Here is a 20,815-nt window from a genome sequence, read left to right on the forward strand (position 1 = left end):
GAGAGGTCTGGCTCCCTGTTATCTTAATCAGAAAGCATTACAGCCCTTATCTATGGGGCAAGCTGGGGACACAGACCAGGAAGCTGCTCATCATTTAAGGCCAAGACAGTGAATTTTCATCGTTCCAGTCATTTTACTAAGGAAATATTTGTTCCTGCCACTGGAAGGGAGCTAGGAGACAGACAAGCCAAACCAAACACTTTGCCCACACCTAGGAAACACCTTCTGGGCATTAACCAGCTCCTGACCTTTGCTCGCTGGCAGGGCATCCTCCAGCCCTGAGGCTCACAGCCTCTCTCCAGGAGTCAGGGTCCTTCCCCAGCCTCCGTGATGGCGGGCAGCTGAACCGCAGGCAACTTCATCAGCAAACTCAACCAGCTCCACCTGGGAAATTTAAATATTTTTGCCAATTAGCAACAGCCTTTTGCTGTTACAGTCCTTTACATAACAAGGTGTTACCTTGCAACTTCTCCAAAGGAAAAACACCTGCCGTGCTAATCCAGTTACAACCAAAAAATCATTCTATGCAGATAACCACCTGCTTTCTTGGCATTGCCATGAAGCCAATCTTGCCCGGGACAGGACCGGCCCTCTCGGGGTCCTGGCTGAGTCCACCTGCCCCTGTAAGTCATCTCTAATCATGCTGCACAGCCGCAGTGAGCCCCGGCTGAGCAGAGGAAATCTGCATTCCTGTTGTTATTATACAGAAGTTAGTTAATTTAATAAATCTTGTTAGGCAGTTGTTTGATAACAGTGAAAGCCAGGGAGGACAAACCCTGAGCCTAGCTTTCCTAAGAAAAGGGCACGTGTGAGTTACATCTCAGCTGGAGCCCAGATAAACCCCCTGGAGACCCTGCTGATCCCAGCTCGGATACCACAGACCAAGTCTCAAAGCACATGTGGGTTTTTTTCTCCAAATATGTTTCGGGGCCCTCTCTTATTTGGATCATTAGCCCCGTGGTTGCTGGGGCATCTCACAGCGAGTCTTTAGGTCCAGCTCTGCAGCGATGAGGGCAATCAGCTTTACCTGGGTGGCTGGTTTACCGTAACAAAAGCAGAGATGCCCATGCAAGGCCAAGGCTGGAGAAGTCTTAGCTTTGGGGAAACACCTTTGTGTGTTTCTGCTCTGCTCTTGGTGGTGCTTCTAACTCAGCAGGGACCTCTCCTACTAAGTGAAGAACAGGGAAAGAGACAAGGGGGAGATGTGAGGGAGCACAAGATCAGCATGTTGAGCCCAGGGGTCTAAGCTGTGGCTGCGTGGGAATAAGGAGGTCGGGGGCCAGGACCAAAGCCGGGGAGGTGCCCACAGCAGCAGAAACTAAAGGCAGAAGAGGCCAGGGTGGCCCTTGTGTCTCTGCCCAGCTCGTCTGTTGTTTTTCCAAAAACACAGGGTGAAAACAATAGTCTTTTAAAAAGCACTAACCTTCTGGTGCCAAGCTGGGGGAGCCTCCCACACCACACACAGGCAAACAACGCCGCTGTGTCCTCCCAGAGCCAGGGCATGGGCAGCCAGCCCCGGCTGTTCCACCTGCTCCCACCCAACAGGTCCGTGGGTCCCCAGCAAGCTCCGGCCGTCCCAACCTGATCCTGGGCACCGAGACGTGTCCCGGCAGCAAAACCTGCCCAGCCTTGAATGTGAAACGCGGTGTGGGGACCGTGGGGCTGAGCCAGAGTATGTGGGAGCAGGTGTGTGCGTGTGCGGGGGTGTTTCTCCAGCTCAAACCCAACGCCGCTCAAACTGACAGCAGGGTAAGCTCTCGTTTCATCTTCTGCGGCGGGTATCTGTGCTGGGAAAGGTGGCTCCGTGTGCTTTCTGTCTTGTCAGAAGAGCTGGCTTGGGAAGGAACAGTTGCTGGGGATGGTTCGCACACATTTTGTATGCTGTGCTGACAACAGCTCTTGACAACTCCTACCATCAATTGCAAATCTCCCAATGCTTCATGTTTGCTTCAAGGACTGGCTCCAGAATTCATTCAATCAATGGGGAATCAGGAAAATAGGGTGCGGAGTGGGGAGCAAAAAGGTGTTTCTAGCTGCTGTGGTCAGAGACATGAGAAAATGGGGTCTTTTACGGCTCCAGCAGTAAGCACTAAACGAAAAGAATGAGATTTTTTAAAATAAAACAACAATCTCAGGAATTTTAAGCTGGTCTCGTGAATTTAGAGGCAAACTCACTATTGAAATTTTTGGATTTGGCATAGTTGCAACAAGCAGGGAAGAAAAAAATGATGTGTGACTCTAAGTGGGTGTTTTCAAACAGCATCTTGTTTGGGGAAAATAATCCCTCTTGGTCTGCTTTGTTTTCTCGTGATGCTGGAAATAATTCTCCTCCTTAGAGGGAAGAATTGGGTTTTTCTTTTTCTGTCTCACCATGGGATCTACCCAGGTCATGCCTGACCATGGCTGGTCCCCCCATCCCTGCTAGCACCAGAGTCACCACCTCGAAGTGATAAACAAACACATGTGCGCGTCCTGTATCACACGTTTCGTTTAGCAATGAAGAAATCAGCCATGAGGCTCCTTGGGGGACGGCATACCCTTTAGATGCTGAGCCCAAGGGCAGGGGATGGAGGCAGGAGGGATGCCCTGGGGCAGCAGCATTGCTCCTGGGACCCTCCTCTCCAGGAAGCAGGAGTAGCAATAGCTAATAGTGCTGTAATAGCTCCATAATGGCTTTATAATAGCTCCAGCCTCCCCACCACTCCCCCTCACTTGTACTGTTTTATTTCTGTCCTGTCCAGGCTCCTGTTTCAGCAGGAGCTGGGTACCGGAGCCCGTGGTGCTGCTTCGTGCCAGCTCCGGCCACCAGCCGATGTGTATCAGCTCCGGCACAGACCTCACCTGGTACCGGCAAGGGTGGAAAGGATTGAGGGCGTTCAGAGGGAGGAGGCGTCGAGCAACTTCTGTGCCAGGTGCAGTTCTCCCACGTTGGCAGACATCCCCGGTAATGCTGATGACTTTGGTGGCATTAATCCAGATGAGTTGGGGGCAGCTAAAATGATATTAGCCTGGGCGCAGGAAGGCTGCGGGCGACACTGGAGAATTGCTCTTGCCCACCCAATGCTCCCCACATCTTGGTCATGTAGCAAAGGGAGGTGTTTGCTCTACAGAGGGCTTCAGAGCGGGGAAAACCTGGAGGAAACTGCTCCCAGTGTGAGTGAGTGGGGATTTGCTGTGACCGTATGGTAAACACGGGCCTGCCCAGACATCCCCTGGCTGTGGGGCAGCCCCGGACTGTCACGGTACGGCGCGGTGCTCCCTCCCAGGAGCGTGCTGCCCCGCTTGGGTCTGCACTGGCATCGCCTCTTCTAACGCTCCCATCTGAAAATCATTGCACCTCTGTTTTAACATACTTCTGGCACCATTTTATTGTCCTGCTGCTTTAACTTCCCAAGCGTGACGCACACAGCCGGGGGTCCAATTTAATTTTTATTTCTCTTTTAATGTGTTTCAAAAATACCCAGGGAATTGGAAATGTCAGGACACTGGCATGGCTGTATCAGCCGCAGGAATCTGCCTCCCTCTTCAAAATAGATAATTGAAGACTATTTCAAACGGGAGCTGCCTCGACATGTGCATTGGCTCCTCACGGCACTGGCCCTGGCTTCATTTATTTCCTAGCTGTACAAAGCATTAATAAAGCTTTAACTTACCTGATTTTCTAAACTTCATGTCTAAAGCATTCAGTGGGACACAGCCAAGGAGGAAATAAAAAAGGTTAACCTAAAATAGCACTCAGTATTCACAATGGGCTAAAAAAATATAAATCCCAGAGCCATGCTCAAATGGGAGGGATGCTGTTTCCCTCTGTAAAGCTGGGGTAAATGCACCAACCGGCAACGCCCGCTGGTGACCTTGATCTCTGCGTCAGGGTGCACCAAGCCCCTGGGGAGGGGGGTCCTGCTTCAGGGGACCATGCCACACTCAGACCCCTCGGAAAGGCGATTTATTGAGCCTCGAGATTAACACCCCCGGGTGCTGCCAACCAAATAGGAACAAAAACACCCATGGGATCCGGGCTGAGCTTTCTCGCAGACACCGGGTGCCTACTGCCGGACCTGCCAGTGCTCAGGACTGGCAGCACCCAGCTCACCCTGCGGTTAATGTATAGTAACGGTGCCAACTGCACCGTGGGGGATTTAAGCAAGGCAGGCTGCCAGGGAGGTGAACCAGGCAGGATTTAGGAAACCTGTGCTCTGGGCCTCTCCCCTTGAGCAAGTCTCATCATCTCATTACACTTGGGTTTCACCACGCGTGAATCTGGAGTGGTGATACCAGCCACCTTCGTGTGCAAGAGGCACCTGGGCAGCCTCCCTCCTGTTCGCACAGGCAGCAGAAGTCCGGTGCAACGCAGAGTCCCCGAACACGGTCTCTGTTATTTCCAAATAGTTGTGTGCAGATAAGCTTTCCTAGCCCTGAGAGGCCATTTTGCTAAAATGCAGCTCCTCCTCACACCGAGCGTGGCCAGACGAACCGCAGAGCCACAACGCAGCTATTTTTCATTACCCATACAGCCCCGAAAGACCCGGGGACAGGCCAGCCAACCTGAGCAACGAGCATCAAAAAATGACTGGAGGTTGTTCTCCAGGCGGGATCGCTGGGCGCTTTCATCAGCTGCCGCTTAAGCTACTCAGACGCGGGGACTTTGCAAGCCTGTCCCATCCGTACGTGCCCACAGGCCACCCAAGTGCCAGCTGTGTCCTAGCCTTGCTTTGCCACCAGGCACGGGTGGGTGCTGGGATGGGCCAGGATGGGTGTGCGGTGCGGGGACGTCCCACAGGGGGGAGCCTCGTCCCCAGCCTGCGGGGACACTGCCTGGGGACACTGTCCCAAGCATCCCCACCACAGGCATCCTTGCCAGCCACTGCACCCTCCACTCACGCTATGCTGATCAAACACCATTGTGTTTGATCCCGCATTGCAGGTTTTGCTTCTTTTCCATGAATTAACAGATGCAAAATATGCTGTTTTCATGCTCAAAGGGCCTGAGCAAAGCTCCCTCCGAAACTACCACAGTTCAGGTTTTCAGAGCTGGTTTGGGATTTAGGGAGGGAATACGGTCAAGGAAATCTGTTCTCAAAGGAGAAAAATACATCCCACAGAGGGTCCTAAGGGGTCTCCATGCCTGAAGGACACTGACAAGGTGGATCAGTGGGGAACCAGATCCCCACCTTTCATGTTCCCATCAGGTCAACTTTAAACCAAACAGTAAAGGCCTAAAACTGATTTAGTAAAGCCAGAGACCTTGCCATGGGTTGTCACTTTGCTATGAACTCAGGTAACACTGGAGACGTCTCCTCCCACCTCAAAAGAATAATAAATGCATGGTAGTGCCTTCACCCGCAGACTGATTAAAGCATATATATGAACATGACATCAATGCCCCGCTCCATAAGAAATGGAAATACACAGCTCGATGCCTGTGAAAAGACAGGCAAGGCACGAAGACCTTCCTTGGGCGGGGAGAGAAGAGCAAAGTGCAGGAGCCATGGTGGGCAGCATGGGGGGGAGAAAGCCCCTGAGCAGTGCAGGTTCCCCAGTGCCTTCTTGGGTCAAAACAGGTGGCAGAAGCAAGTTTTCTCCTCACTTTATTTTTCCCAAGGAGACTTAAAGTGCTTTTAAAGTTACCCTCCAGCCCAGGATCCCCCAGAGGAAGCCTCGGCTTTTCTACTCAGAATCGCCTCCACCCAAAGAAATAAAGATGACTTTTAAGAAAATATTCATAGCTCAAATCACCGTTTTCTTCTGTGAGTCTCAAAACTTCCCACACTCGGTGTGCCAGACACAGCCACCACCATCACGCACGACCTTCAGCTCAGAAATTAAGATCTGTTCCCCGTGACATGAAGCGGATGGGGGACAGGAGGGGTGACAGAGCCACAGCAGGGAAGGGGCAGCGCAAGGAACCACGCTGGGAAAGGCTGGGGAGCACCACATGAGCCAGGTTGTAATCAGTTAATTTAACTCAAGTTTGGCCAGGAATGATTAAGAAGGAGGTGATAATTTTCCTCCATATCAAGTGCCCAATCTCTTCCTGGACAGCTTTTATCTGCTGAGGTGACACATCGCCAGGACAGAGATCTGTTCCCCTCATGCAGATGTGCAGGCAGTAACCTATCTGCTGCACTAACACCGTTTTGCATAACACTTCCTTTAAAGAAGGAGAGAAAAACAAAACACTTGTCCCTACTTTATAACGCTGCTGTGTAAACAGCCCTGTAGGCTTTGAAGGACACACCTAAAGGAGGCAGGTGAGGTGAGGCTGATCAGGCCATGGAGCTGCCTCTCCAGGGCCAACCTGGCAGCTGGGTCTTCTTGAGAGTTGCTGAAACCTGGAGGTTAATCTAAACCCGGGCATTTTACTCTGCTCCACTTTTTGGAGCAGCTCAGGACACGGCAGGACCAAGTTCAGACATGCCATTGCCCACAAGTAGCTTTGCATCGGCTTTGGATGCTGCGGAGATGGAGGCACAGATTGGAAACTCAGCCAGGACGGACAAACAGCCTTTTTCCAGGGGTAGATGCTCAGCAAGGAAAAGTTTTGCTCCACTGGAAGGGCCAGGAAGGTTTGGGGCAGGAGATGTGACTTCCCCCTGCAGTGCAGAGGGGATGCCGCTGCCTGCACCTCCGCAGAGCGACGTGCCAGAGCCTTTATCGAGACATTTGACTCTGCAGGGTCATCTGCTCATTGCCCCCACGCTGGGAGGGCAAGGGAGCTGCCTTTGGGGCTTTGGAAATGGGTGAGGGCAGGGAGACAGAGGCTTAGGAGGGGAGTAGGGAAGTCACTGGAGCAAAAAGATAGTGGAAAAGTATAGCTTTGAAACATGCAATGCAAAACCAGGGGAAGGAAGGGGAAGAAATGCCCTTTATCTGCTTGCAAGTGAAATAGCCTTGTTCTTTCCATGAGCAACATCCCATCTTGGCTCCTGGGCTGAAGCTGTCGTCTCAAACACTCATGTGAGCTTCTGCTCTGGCAGGCCCGCAGCTCACCCGCACCTCCACCGCAGCAGTGCCCACAGCCTTCCCCAGACAGTTTGGCCAGGGGCTGCAGCCTCCCCAGCTCACCCGAGCCGACACGCAGCCGTCCCAGCCAGACAAGCTGCTCGTCTCCATGCCCCAGTGCTGGGGGACGGTGGCTGGGATCCAGGGCTGGCAGTGCCGCATGGGAATGTGGGGATCAACAAGTGGCTTTCCCCAGGGGAACACCCATAGGGTGTTCGCAGGGTGAACACCCCTCTCCAGCTGCTGTCCCTGAGAGCAGAGGAGCAGACAATCGGGCTGGAAGGACCCCAATCCATCACCCAGCCCATCCCCCAATGCCACAACAGGGCTGTGCTCACCCATCTCAACCCTGATGCATGACGGGTCCACAGCAAATTAAATCCCCCCCTTGAACCCCTTGCTCTGCCTCTTGCTGATGGAAAAAAGAGGCTTTTCCTCCCTCATTTGCTGCTTCTTCTCTTTTCTAGCCCAAACCTGACATCCTGTGCACACAGGCCCAGGAGCTCTGTGATGCTCTGGGGCCATTTCTACGATCCCCATTAATGCTCTTCCTGAATCACCTTGGCTTGGCAGCCCTTGCTGGGAAACATCCTTGTCCCCAGCTAACTTGTGGCTGGAAAAAACAGAATTTGGGTTTTTTGCTTCCTGAAATCAAAAGACATAAAGGCCAAACTGTGCAACCTGGAGCCTCCTGTGGTCCTGGTTTTTGGCATCCTGCTGGTCCTGTATTCTATTCCAGGATGTGTTTCCTTCAGTAGCAGAGCCTCTTACCTTGGACTTGCTCGTTCCTGCCCTCTCTGAAGAAGTTTGCTCCTTGCCCCATCACGCTGTACATGAGGCTGTGTTGGGAATCAGGATTAAAAGACAGAGAAACCAGCTGCATTGGTACAACTGAGGGGGGCAAACTGCTGTAGGGAAGCAGGAGGCAGGAACCCCTTGAGATAGTTTTGTCACGAGGAAAGCACCTAAACCATCACAGTTGGACGTTTTAACCTTGTTTTTAGTGAACATCGGGCCACTTCTAACTGTGTGCCGGAATAGGAATGAAGAGGACTAAGCTGGTGGGATAGGTGTGGCATAAAACCTGATCTCTGCTTCACCTCCATCCTCAATTACTCTTCATTAATCAAAACACATTCATTATACAGGCAAAAATCCCACCAGCGTCGCTGGGTCCAGGGCTGGGGTCCTGCTGGGAACCACAGCAGTCCGTGAGGGACCAGGCAGAGCAACGGGGACCTGTTTTCCCCAATAAAATTGGGAAGACAAAAATAACCCAATTCCTGCATAGAGCTGAGCATGCAGGAGGATTGCACTGTGGCAGCAGTCCTCTGCGATGGAGTATTTTGAAGGAAAGGGACAGGTCCCCTTTGCTGAGCGCTGGCTGCGTACAGACCAGGGACACAGCATCACCCACGGGGGCTTGGGTGGCTTCCCAGGGTGAGTGGTGCGGCAGAGCACCATAAAACATCCTCCACCTCGCCAGCGAGGGGGTAGCTTTCTAATTACCCAGGTGGATTTTTATTGTAACGAAGCCAGCAATGCAGGATTTGACGCTAGGGGTCTGAATGTGTCACCTGCCAAGGGCAATTTAGCAAGTGGTCTGTACTTTATTTTCCTGTTGTCCACAGCCATGGGGCTCGCTGCCCTGAAAGCCAAGAGCCCTTCCCTGAGGGGCCTGCTGCCCATCAGAGTGTGTGGCACTTATATAAACCTATTTATCTCATCTCTGCCTTCTTTTAAATCCCTTATTCTGATGTGAAGAGGGTTTTATGGGTGCATGGGGCTGTATATACTATTACTACCTCTTGACTCAGGGCAGATAACAAAATATTTTAGGATTTCAGTTGTCCCAGGAAAAGCACTGGCTGTTTGGTCGTGTAGCAAGAAAATAAGAAACAAAGCATCAACATTTTATCATTAACGCCAAGGGGCTCCAGCTGACACTCAGGACACCGCTTTCCAAACAGCCTGCCCTGCAACAGCGCGAGGAGCCAAGGCAAACTCCGGCGGTGCCACCGCGCCAGGCGGCTGCCGGCTCACTTGGAGGTCTCAGGCTGCCCAGAACGACTGACAGTTTTCTGCATAATGGGGTAAATTCAACAGAACTTCCCTTTCAGGTGTTTTTTTTTCCCCATCCAAGACCAAACCAAAAGCAAGTTTCTAGGCAGCGGGAAAACCAAAGTGAAACTCCTTCAGCATCATTTCACAGATGGGACCTACGGCTCAGGTGACCCAGGCTGCGACCTGCAGGCTCTTCCCAGGGGTGAGGGGCAGCTCCAGCCCCGCTGCAGCCCTCCTGAGCCGCACATGCCCTGCGATGTACGGAGCAAAGCACCAGAATCAGCTTCCGAACAGCTACGCCCAGTCCAGTTCTCCACTGATTTACCCTGAGATCATAAGACCACCCAGTTCTGTGCCTCAGTTTACCCAACTGTAAAACAGAGACAGCTATATTTAATCTGCTTTACTGCAAGGATGTTGCATGAAGCCCTTTAGAAGTGCAAAATGTATTAACGCAGCAGGACCAAAGTCTGCTTTTGCCTAAGGTGGGAAAGTCCAGTGGTGATACAGCTGGGATCGCTGCAGTCCCGTCAGGATGGATAAGCCCACAGAAGTGCTGGCTCCCACTCACTGGGAGTGAGCTGTAAATGCAGGAAAAAACTGCAGCAAAAAACTGCAGCAGCGTGGAAAGGCTTGTCCCAGCACGCTGCTTTGTTTGCTGACAGCTAGTGTAAGTGACAGCGTTGCCAGTGACTTTTAAGATCCCTGTGACTTTAATTGGAAGGGACATTTTTAATAGCCCAGGCAAATAGCTGTGTGATCCTGCCAACTGCAGCGACTGCTCGCAGCAGAGCTTCACGCCCAGAGATGCTGTTATTCTTCTGGCGTGTGATAGGAATATCATGTGTGAACTGACATAGCAGAGACGCCAACATTTTTTTAGCTGTACAAGCTCTCTCATACAAGAGAAAAAAAACCCAAAAACATCAATATGCCCCCAGGCCCAGCCAGACACAAACCCAAAAATGACCTGTGTGCATATAGAAAATGCGCAGCAGATTTCCAAACCGTATGCATGGGCTTTAATCAATGAACTTCACTGATACACGGGTAACACTTTATTCGCAGTAATTGTCCTTTTCCAGCTCTAACAAGTAGGATCTGTTCGGGATGGTAATGATTAAAATGCTGACTCACAGAGGGTTTTGCCATGCTGGCGGGTCTACACCAGCTTTGTGCTCACTTGGAAGGTATTTTGCATCCCTGCTTTTCAACCAATCTGCAATTTTAATCCTCCGGCTGCAAACAGTTGTTTGTGGCTTTGCCCAACTGACTCCAGGTTTCCCTTCTGCAGGTCTCCAGGGACACAGTTCCCTCGCTCTCTAACATGCTGATGGGCAGCGGGACAGGGAGAGTCCCGGTGCTTTCTGCAGCCAGGAACAGCGAGAAGCTTGCCTGCTCCTGGGCAGGAGGGAGAGGAGTGACAGCCCCCCACCTGCCTGGGACCTGAGCGGATAGAGCTGCGCTTCAGCCAGCCGGCGCTGTGACATGTAAAACCATAGGGCAGGTTGCTGGCTTTGCAATGGTCTCTTGCATTTCATGGCAAGACAGCAAAGTGCTTCACAAATGTGTTTAAAGCACAGCCTCCTACCTGACCGCAGTGGCACTGGCTGCGGCTGCTCCCCCAGCTGCAAAGGTGGGGTTTATCCCATTGTGGCCCCTTTTGCTCATGGCACAGCCCCCCGGTGCTGCGTGCGGTGCAGTCCTGTTCCCTTGAACCTCACATTTGCAGCCCCTTGTGAGTCCCCTTGCAGTAGCAGTGATTAACCCCAGGAGACGGCCGTACCCGGGGGTCAGCCGGGGAACTGAGAGGAGGAGGAGGGCAGCACCTCTGCCCTGCCATGGAGCCAGCGCCGGGCAGATGCTGCGCCCCTGTGCCACGGGGCAGTGCCTGGCGGAGCCGGGGGGCTGCTTGGCACTGCTGGCACAGCACGGCACAGTACTGCTTTTGGGCTAAGAACCCACAATTCTGCCCCACTCAGCAGGCAGAATCCCTGCCCAGGGTGAACCAGCCCCCAGTCGGGACCATTCAGCCACAGGAAAACAGACCAAGAAGTTTCCATGAACACCATCCTGCTGTTGCACCATCCACAGCATTACAGCTCTTTACAGCCCTTAATATCGGCCGTAACTATTAAGAGGCTTTTTTGGGTTTCCTCTGATAAGGATTTTCCTTTCCTGAGCACAGCTGATGGCTCGGCAGTGGCGGAGGCCCCTCGCTCGTCTCAGGGGGTACGAGCAGCGCTCCTGCCTGCGGAGCCAGCAAGCAGCCGTGCTTTTGCTGCAGCAGCCTTCACCGTAGGGAAATTGCTAACCCCAGAAAACTGTTCCCCTAATTACAGCGTTGGAGCATGGAGCAAACCACATAAATGATTCACACAGTGTTCCCAAGCTGCAGCCGCGTAAATTAGAGAGATTTCCAAACACTCCCGAGCTGTGCACACTGTTATCAGGATGGAAATGCAGAAACTTTCATCATCATAAAGAGGCGAGGAGGGAAAAAAGCCCGGCCGCTAAACGCATCACTTCAAATCAAGAAGACCTGGGAGGTCTATCCCCTATAGATCTTTACAGAACGGTTGTTAAAACTCCTCGGGGAGTTCTCATAGGAGGGAGCAGGCAGATAGCAGGGGAACTATAGAAATGCATCAGCTTGTTATTTCGGAGGGACGCAGGGACTGAGCCTCCGCTGGCAAGCACAGGATGAAAAGGAGAAGCCAAGCAGACTTGGGGCCAAGAGAAAGGGATGGCTGGCAGTGGGGAAGAGAGTTAAAAGTGTCCCATTGTTAGGGAAGTTTGCTCTCCTTCAGACCATCCCGCTCCCAGGGACACCGCGCCGCCTTTTGAAGTGCAACCTTAGGCGGTTCCTTGTCACCCATTGGAGCGGGAGCTTTTTTACCACATTAAGTCATTGGGTAGCAAATGAATGGGGGGTTTTGACTATTCACAACTTCACCTTATAAATATCAGGGTTGCAGATTCCCGCAGCTTTCCTCCATCCCAATAGCTCACCTTGGGAAGGAGCGGAGGGAGGCGGCCCTGCTCACTCGGGGACCTGCGGTGCGGAGAGCTACGGATCAGCGAAAGGGATCCAACCCCGCTCCTTGTGACAGCCATGAAGAGAAGCACCTTCCTCATCCTCTCCATCACGGCGGTCTATGGCGCCGTTCTCCATGCAGCAGCATGGTAGGGTCCAACTCAGTGGAAAGGACGTTTTTTAGGGATGCTCTTCAGCCTGTGGTAAACTGTGATTCATTTTCTTTTCTTTGTTTCAGGTCTGTGAATAACTTTCTGATGACAGGACCTAAGGTAATTTAACACATAGGCTGTCAGGAATTTAAGTAGAGCAATTTTGTTTTGCAAATGGGAAATAGTTCTTTTCCAAGGAACCAGACTTCCTGGAGCATATCATCTCCAAGTCCTGCCGAGTAATGAGGGAAAGGACTCGCAACCCATTTCTGTCTGTTTTCGTTGATAAATGGTAAAACACGGTGGGTTTTAACCCCGCTGTTTCCCATGCCAGGCTTACCTGACGTACTCCAGCAGCGTGGCGGCCGGGGCGCACAGCGGGATGGAGGAGTGCAAGTTCCAGTTCGGGTGGGAGCGCTGGAACTGTCCCGAGAGCGCCCTGCAGCTCTCCACCCACAACCGGCTCCGCAGCGGTGAGTGCGCCTTTACCTGCTGGCACCAGCATCCCCATCCCGGGATACCTTTGGGTACGAGCTGGGATACCCTCTGGAGAGAGCTGGGGCTGCCAATTAAACTGAGCGATGGAGAAGGGGTTGTGTGTCCCAAATATCATGGTTGTTTTTCTCCATCTGTATTAACTGGATGTAATAAATAGCGCTGAGATTTTTCTAGATCCCAGGCTCTCTCTGGATCTCCATCCGTGCTAGGCTAGAGCTTGGTCCTTCCCGCAGCGCTGCTCCTTGGGGTTGCTCCTGCCACTTTGTGTGCAGCATCCCAGGAGTGCAATGCTAGAGGCACCTGAGCGTGCAACGGGGAGAAACGCAGGAGAGATGAAGAGAGAAACCAGAGACACGCACTAAGAAATCATCTTCATAAGAAAGTGGTGGATGTATTTGAACGCTGACTGCTTCCACAAGCAGAAATCTCTTTTTTTTCCCCAGAGCAGCATCACAATTTGAATGTTATGAAAGCCAAAAAAGACACTGAATTAGAACTGCAGGTGCAGACAGCTGTTAGCACAGGTTCAACCACCGACTGAAACAAGATCAATGACAATTTTCCCCAGCAGGCAAGATTGAAGCATGAAGCAGGAAAGGACAGAGACAAACCAAGTACCAGGTGAAGCAAGTGATAACCAACCTTATCCAGAGCAGGACCCGGGCATTACCTTACGATCCTGCTGTTGCCAAGAAACTCCATCTCACACATGGACACCTGCACAGTATTATACCAAGTTGCTGAAACCCTTGTTGCCAGGACCAGTGTCTATGTTTGTATGTGACAGCTTTTTTTTCCTCTTCCCCCCAGCTACCCGGGAAACATCCTTTGTACACGCCATCAGCTCGGCCGGTGTCATGTACACCCTCACCAGGAACTGCAGCATGGGAGACTTCGAGAGCTGCGGCTGCGACGACTCCAGGAACGGCCGTGTCGGTGAGCTGCCATACCAAGACAGGCTGACGTTGTTTCTCCATCCCCACACGCATCCCCCTCTGGATTTCAGGGCAGAATTTGGCCCGGCGGGACAGTTCTGTGCTTAGAGTGCATCTGTCTTGCAGGTGGCCGAGGCTGGGTCTGGGGAGGATGCAGCGACAACGTGGAGTTTGGGGAGAGGATTTCCAAGCTCTTTGTGGATGCTTTGGAAACAGGGCACGATACCCGTGCGCTGATTAACCTGCACAACAATGAAGTCGGGAGACTTGTAAGTAAAATGTAATAAAATAATAATAATAACAATAGTAATGTCTATATTGAAAACAAAATCCAAGAGTCTGGTAAGCTGCTCAGGTCCCCATCTCCAGCCCCCTGTGACAATATAGGCTCTGTAGTGTTTGCACGGGGGAAAAATACAGCCGGAATCTGGCCCTAAACTGAACACAAGGAACTGCAGTAAGAGCTGTTCCCACTTCCAGCTTCCGCAGCTGCGTGTAACGCAGTTAACTACTAGCACACACCAGTTATTCAGAAATGCGCAGGTTTTTTACTCACCTAGTGCTTGTCTGGTCTGTAAAACAAAGCAAGAACCACCTTACTTTCTTGCAATACGCATTTCCAAGCCATTTGGCCGGGGAAGCCAGATGTGAGCTGGCCCTGCTCGCAAGCCAGCCGCCAGGCTCGCCCCCCACTCCCCACCTGGGCCGGCGGAGGCTTTCAGCATCTTGCCAAACCTCCTTGTTTGTGAAAACAAGGACGGCAACACTTAACATACCTATCTCATAGGGTGTGTCAAGGCTTAATCTCACATAGATACCAGTGATTGAGACCTTATAAATACCAGAGGGAGATAGGTAGATAATATCTGTGAAGTGCTTCCCTGGAGGAGATGCAGAGAGGGTGGGTATGATTATTCTGAAGCAGTTTCACACGTTTTGAATGAAACTTCTGAGATGGATGGTGGGTTGATGCTCTGATGAGCGAGGTGAGCTGCAGACTAGAACAGCATGAGAAGGGCACGACCAGACAAATGTGCTTTTTCTTCTCTTTCCTGAAGAAACAGCTCCTGCAAGGCCTGGAGACAATAGTTTGTGCCCACTTGTTATCTCTGTCCTTTTCATTAGTGAAGAGGGACAGATGTTTTCCAGAAACTGAAATAAGAGCTTCGGCTCATGTCTTTGAAGGGCCCAAAGTCATGCCCAGCACGAGCCACTTTTGACCCATTGCCCCCGGAATTAGAAGTGCTGTAGAGCCTGGTTTGGGGATTTAAATAATGATGCTCTGACACTCCTAATTTATCCACCTTTTCCACCAAGGCTGTGAAAGCCACGATGAAGCGAGCCTGCAAGTGCCATGGGGTGTCAGGCAGCTGCAGCATCCAGACCTGCTGGCTCCAGCTCGCTGAGTTTCGTGAGATTGGGAACTACCTGAAGATAAAATATGACCAAGCCCACAAGCTGGAGATGGACAAGAGACGGATGAGAGCTGGCAACAGCGCCGACAGCCGTGGAGCCACGGCAGAGACCTTCCACCACGTCCACCCCACGGAGCTCGTCTTCCTGGAGGACTCTCCCGACTACTGCACGAGGAACGCCAGCCTGGGCCACCACGGCACCGAGGGCCGCGAGTGCCTCCAGACCGGCAAGAACCTCTCGCAATGGGAGAAGAGGAGCTGCCGGCGGCTGTGCACCGAGTGCGGTCTCCGCGTGGAGGAGAGGAGGACGGAGGTGGTGGCCAGCTGCAACTGCAAGTTCCACTGGTGCTGCACGGTGCGGTGCGAGCAGTGCCGGCAGCTGGTGGCCAAGCACTTCTGCGCCCGCCGCGACACCACCGCCGTCCCCAACCACATCAAGCGGAGGAACAAGGGCCATAAGAGATAGAGGGCAGCCATGGTGCCCGAGGAGGACGCTTTGGTGTCCCCACGCTCAGCAGCCAGCAGCAGAGCTGGGATGGGAAGGAGCGTCCCCGGGGAGCTGTGGGGTCCGGAGGGCTGAGCGGGGCATCGCACAAGGTGATGGGGCCTCCTGCGGCTGATGCTGTGAGATGAGGAAGCACAAGGCGCAGGCGCTGAGGGAGCACAGTCCTTCTTGCTTCCATGTTTTTTCCTCACTATTTACCAGCAGCTTCTTTCTTTTGGGGAGTCACTTTATTTCTGTGTTGGACAGAGGAAAGAATTTAACTTTTTCAGTCGGCTCAGCCCCTTGCACCACATCCAGCAGGTCAGCGGTGGGGCTCCAGCCCCACGGCAAGCAAGGGGGGGACAGGCGCCGGTGGCCTAAAGTGGGCCTCACTGGGTGGCTCCATCCCAGCACCCCCGGCCCAGCAGGTCACGCACAGCAACTGCTCAGCAGTATTTCTAGTGGAGAACTTTATGCACTTTCTCATGTGAGAGGCGGTTTTGCAGCGTCGCAGTGTGTATTACAATGACTGGAGCTTTTTGAGGGCTTTGATATTTTTCAAGCCAGTGTTTACAGATTTCATATCTTCCCCCTCCCCTTTTTATATTGATACCAGAATCCTTGCCCCAAATGGACAGTAGCTTCATGTATTTGTACTGGATGAAATTAAGCTGTTTACAATTCCTATACCTTTTTTTTTTTTTATTAGCAGATAAGAATTCAGAATTCTTTATGCCTAACGTTGTTTATTAATAAGTTGTATTATTGCTTAGCACAATCTATTTTCTCTATATATTTTGAAGATATCCCTAAAGAGTTAGATTTTGGACTGTATTTTGCAATAAACACCACAATAAAAAGGATTGGCTTTTTCCTTTCTGGCTTCCTAGCAGTATGACTTCACATGCAAAAGCATCCCTTTCTGTGTAAAGCCCAGCACTTCCACCATTTCTCATCGTTAATCCAACAGCCACTGAAGCCAGCGAGAAGGTTTTTCTCCTAGACCTCAACAAAAGTTGGCTGCAGCCTTCAGTCCCCAGAGGGTTTGCTTTAATACCTATCACTGTAATATCTAACCTTTTTCAAGTGCTGAGTATGCAGGCACTGCCTGGCTAAAGCCAGTTTTGAAGCTCCCGATGCCTCTTTAATTTGCCTAGGCCCGACATCCCCCAGACAATGTGAGGCTGCCCCGCTTTGATGTGGAAAGCGAGTGCAAAATTCTTGGAGGCACGAGAGGAACCCTTTGAACTGGGGGCAGGAGAGAAAACTTGGGGACGGTTGTGAATGTGTCTGCAGGTTCCCTGCTGCTCTGGGTGCGGGGAGGGCAGGAGGGGACACGCGCCGGCTGCTGCCGTCCCAGGCGGGTCTGGCCCTTCTCCTGGCTTCTCCAGGGCTGGATTGCTCCTAGGAGTCACGGCAGTGCTCCAGAGGGAGCCAGGGCTGTGCCACTGCCTGCACCCATGACGCAGGGGCAAGGGATGCTTTACCAGGTTTACGTTCCAGCCAGGGGAGGAGGAGAGACAAGTGAAAAAAAAGCCAAGAACAACAAACCAATAAACAAACAAACCAACCCAAAACACAAAAGTTCTGCCAGCACATTGCGCCCGCACTACAAATGCTTTGATGCTGTTGTATCCGGGTATCCCTACAGCTCCTAGTGCAAACACAGCCCCGACACACACTTGAGCCAAATCAGGAAGCTCAAGGTGTAAAACATGCAAGTCGGGAAGCACCACTGACTTCCATGCATTTATTTTTGCAAAGAGCAGTTTCATTACAGCTAGAAGGGCTATGCCAGCGGGCCATCCATTTGGGGGCCTTGTTTGCTGCCTTTGGAGTAGCTAATTCTAAAATTTCCGTAATTAATAGGCCACACCACCAAAGCAAGAAACTCCACGATTTTCAGCGTTGCTGCAACAGCGTTTACAACCCATCAAAAGTTAGGCTGAACTGGTAATGATAAAAAAAAACAAACAAACCAAACCTCTTTCCTGCATCTCATACACTGGCTGGCTTGTCTGCACAGAAACGCAGGCTCTATTTTCGTAATACCTGCTGTGGTTGCCTGGACTGCTGCTGCCCCACCGAGGTGCCCTGGGCCAGCACTCAGCAGCACCAGCCCCACGCCTGCGCAGTGCCACGAGCTGTGGGCACAACATGCTGCCAAAATCCCACGGGGCCACAAAATGAGGTTACACAGAGCACAGGGCAGCTGCTGCTGATGTGCACCCAGAGGAGGGAAACAGTATTTCACCAGGATAACTCCCATGCACAAAAAACCATCTTGCTGTATACCACGGTTAATAAACTGCACAGGTAAATGCTGGGAGATGAGGACTCTCCATGAGCGGGCATGTTCAGGACATGCTGTGTATCTTACACATCTCTCTGCAGCACCTTTTCAAACTAACATGACTGCAGTGGCATGAAGTGACGTGAAGTGGCAGGTTTGCAAGTGCCCACAGCATCAGACCAGATATCTGTCCCATGCAGGGACAGGGAAAGGGGTTGCAGAGAGGAGCAGAGATGCCACGGCCAGGACTGATCCTTCTCCTGCTGAACCCTCCCATTCTCCCCGACCAGCAGCCAGGGGCTCGCTGAGCCAGCACTCATATCCACTGCATTGCATTTAAATGCTGGAGATGAACTGTACTTGCTTGAATTTGTCTAACTGCTTTTTTTTTTTTTTAATCCATTTATATTTCTGGCACCCAAACTATCTAAAGCAACAAGCATATCTTATGCAAAAGCCAGAGACTAAATGCAAATTGAAGTGAACTCAAGAGAAAGTTACATACCATCCCATGAAACAAATTTCCATTCTTTTTATAGCTCACAGAGACAATACCGAGCGTGAACAAATACAAAAGACAACTCTATGGCTTAGAGCTGCACCTTGCCAGAGATATTACAGTCCTGGAGAAGCTGAAGCTCTCTCATCCTCCCCCTTGTTGCTCGGATACAAGAGTCATCAATTCTCACTACATTCACTACAAAACAATAGAAATTCAGGACCATCTTAATCCATCACAGCACTGTCAGGGAGCCCCGACACCCCTGCCCACTGGTACTCGCTTTTGGTAACAACACACACAGAAATGCCACGTGCACGGCGTGGTACAGGGTAGCAAACCCCGAAGCTGCCTGTGCGACGCGACCCATCAGGCTGATTTCATCATTTCAGCGGTGATTTTACCTGGACAGCCAGCTCCTGCACAACAGTTTTCAAAATAACAACGCCCAGCAAAGTCACGTCATCTGCCACTTGGAAAGGCTCATTCTCTAACCACAACCAAAGAGCATTGGAAGGGAGTGATGGTGACTCCAAACCTGAATGTATTTACTCATGGTTACCCAAAGTCAAGTCCAATTTGTAACACAGATCCCAAACACCTGTAACTCACTGCTGGCTTGGAGGAAGGGATGGACTGGCCCTATAAACCCTTGAGGAGGAACCTGACTGCTGTCCTGCAGTAATAGTAATGATCCTAATTACAATGAAAAAGTAAAAACCTTAATTGGGGCCAGATACTGTATGAACTCAAACCAAAATCCTGCTGCCTGGCCCTGAAGAGCAGTCAGCACTGCTTCTCCCCTTCAGGGCCGAAGGCTCCTCGCAGCGCTGGGGCGCAGAGAGGGATGCAGAGGACCTGTGCCGGCGACGCCCTGGAGCAGGCACACCACACTGAACCCCTGAGTGGGGGCTTCGGGCAGGGCTGCGGAGCTGCTGGGACAGTCCTGGAGCAGCACCTCTGTGTTTGAGCAGGCTCTGCCAGAGCTGCAGCCCACGGAGCACAGCCATTGCTGTGGAAGGGTAACCTATGTGATAAGAAAGCTGCGGGACAGCAGCTGGATTGGCCTGAAATCACCATTGGCTTTGTGCAGGTTTCCCACTACCTTTCCAGCAGTGTATCTGTGCCTTTATTTTCAGAAAGGACTAGTTTATATTCCATTTTTAATGAGAAAGGGAAACATTTGCTAAATGAAGAAATAATACAGTCCAGCTATAGCATTAGCACAGACCAGTGCTGGTCTATTCAGAGCTGCCTGCTCAGCTATTGATAGGATTTCAGAAAGTCAGTGTTGGGATGCTTGTACCAGGATAACGGCCCAGGCGAAGCCTGCAAGCTTTCCTGGACCTTCCCATCTAACCCAGGATCACCACTGACACCATCTCACCTCTTGCCCCTTGGCTGTGCTGCCGTGCAGGCGCCCATCACGGTGCCTTCACCAGGAGCCATGGCGAGTGCTCGACAGCTGCAGCGGCCACCCGCTCACCAGCTTTTCTTCTTGTTTCTTCTTCCTAGTAGGTGGAAATGCCCCCACAGCCTAATTCCCCTTGAGGCAGGGAAACGCGCCTGGCTCCGCACACGGTGTTGGCTAGGGTGACCTCCATCGCTGCCTGGAGGAAATGTGAAGCCCAGGTGCACACCACGCCAGCACGCTATTGATAGGGACAGAGCGCACGTCCTGGGGAGCGCCGTTCACACGGAGGCAGGCGAGCAATCACGTTCATCTAGGCAGCGGCAGTGCAGACCTCGGAGCCGCCGGTACAGGCTGAGGATGTCACCCAGCACAGAAGTTGGATCCATGCTGTTGCTTTTCCTCCCTCTCCCAGAAGAGTGCAGGGATGGCTCTGATGGAGAATTTACACTGTGATTGTTGGCCGTGTGCCTCATCGGCCTCCCACTGCAGGCTGGCAGGGACCTTTGTGCTCGGAGGGTGATGTGCCGTGGGGAGCGATACCTGCCCCAGCCCCCCAACAGGTCATGTTGCTCTACAGTGACTGTCAGCAACCTGAGAATTGCATTTCTGTAATTGACAAAGTGTTTTGCTCTTGCCTACAGAGGAGCAGGACGTCTGTGCGATATAGCGACAAGTCCGAGAGGGAAACCGAGCCGGGAAGGCTATGCACTGACGAGCCACATGCATGGATGGTCTTTGCAAAGCGGTTTGTAGAGGGATGAATTCTGGCCTAGCACTGCTCCTCCCCACCCCAGCTGGAGGCTGTGCCCTCCCCTGACACCCCACAGCAGCCCTCCTTTACCCCAGCCTGCTTCACTTCAGCTGTTAAACTCCTTGCCTGGTGGATTACCTTTAATTTATGCCACCAGTGCCCTTTCATGGATTATAATTCTGTATGAGATGTTTGTGCTGTATCCTCCCCCCATATTAAAGTGTCAGGAGTATATCCCCAGGCCATCCATCTTCAACACTTCCGCATGGGC

At 51.9% G+C, this 20,815-nt stretch overlaps 1 protein-coding gene across 1 annotated transcript; it reads left to right on the plus strand.

Annotated features, from left to right (window-relative positions):
• Positions 1-12,181: 12,181 nt before the first annotated feature.
• Positions 12,182-15,569, plus strand: WNT8A (Wnt family member 8A). The gene is made up of 6 exons (XM_064458111.1): positions 12,182-12,252; positions 12,342-12,375; positions 12,590-12,728; positions 13,564-13,689; positions 13,815-13,957; positions 15,006-15,569. Exons 1-6 carry the CDS (start codon positions 12,182-12,184, stop codon positions 15,567-15,569), a joined length of 1,077 nt encoding a protein of 358 aa, XP_064314181.1.
• The last annotated feature ends 5,246 nt before the right edge of the window (positions 15,570-20,815 follow it).

The sequence above is a fragment of the Phalacrocorax carbo genome, chromosome 8 (assembly GCF_963921805.1).
Source record: "Phalacrocorax carbo chromosome 8, bPhaCar2.1, whole genome shotgun sequence".
In the NCBI taxonomy this organism is placed as follows: Eukaryota; Metazoa; Chordata; class Aves; order Suliformes; family Phalacrocoracidae; genus Phalacrocorax; species Phalacrocorax carbo.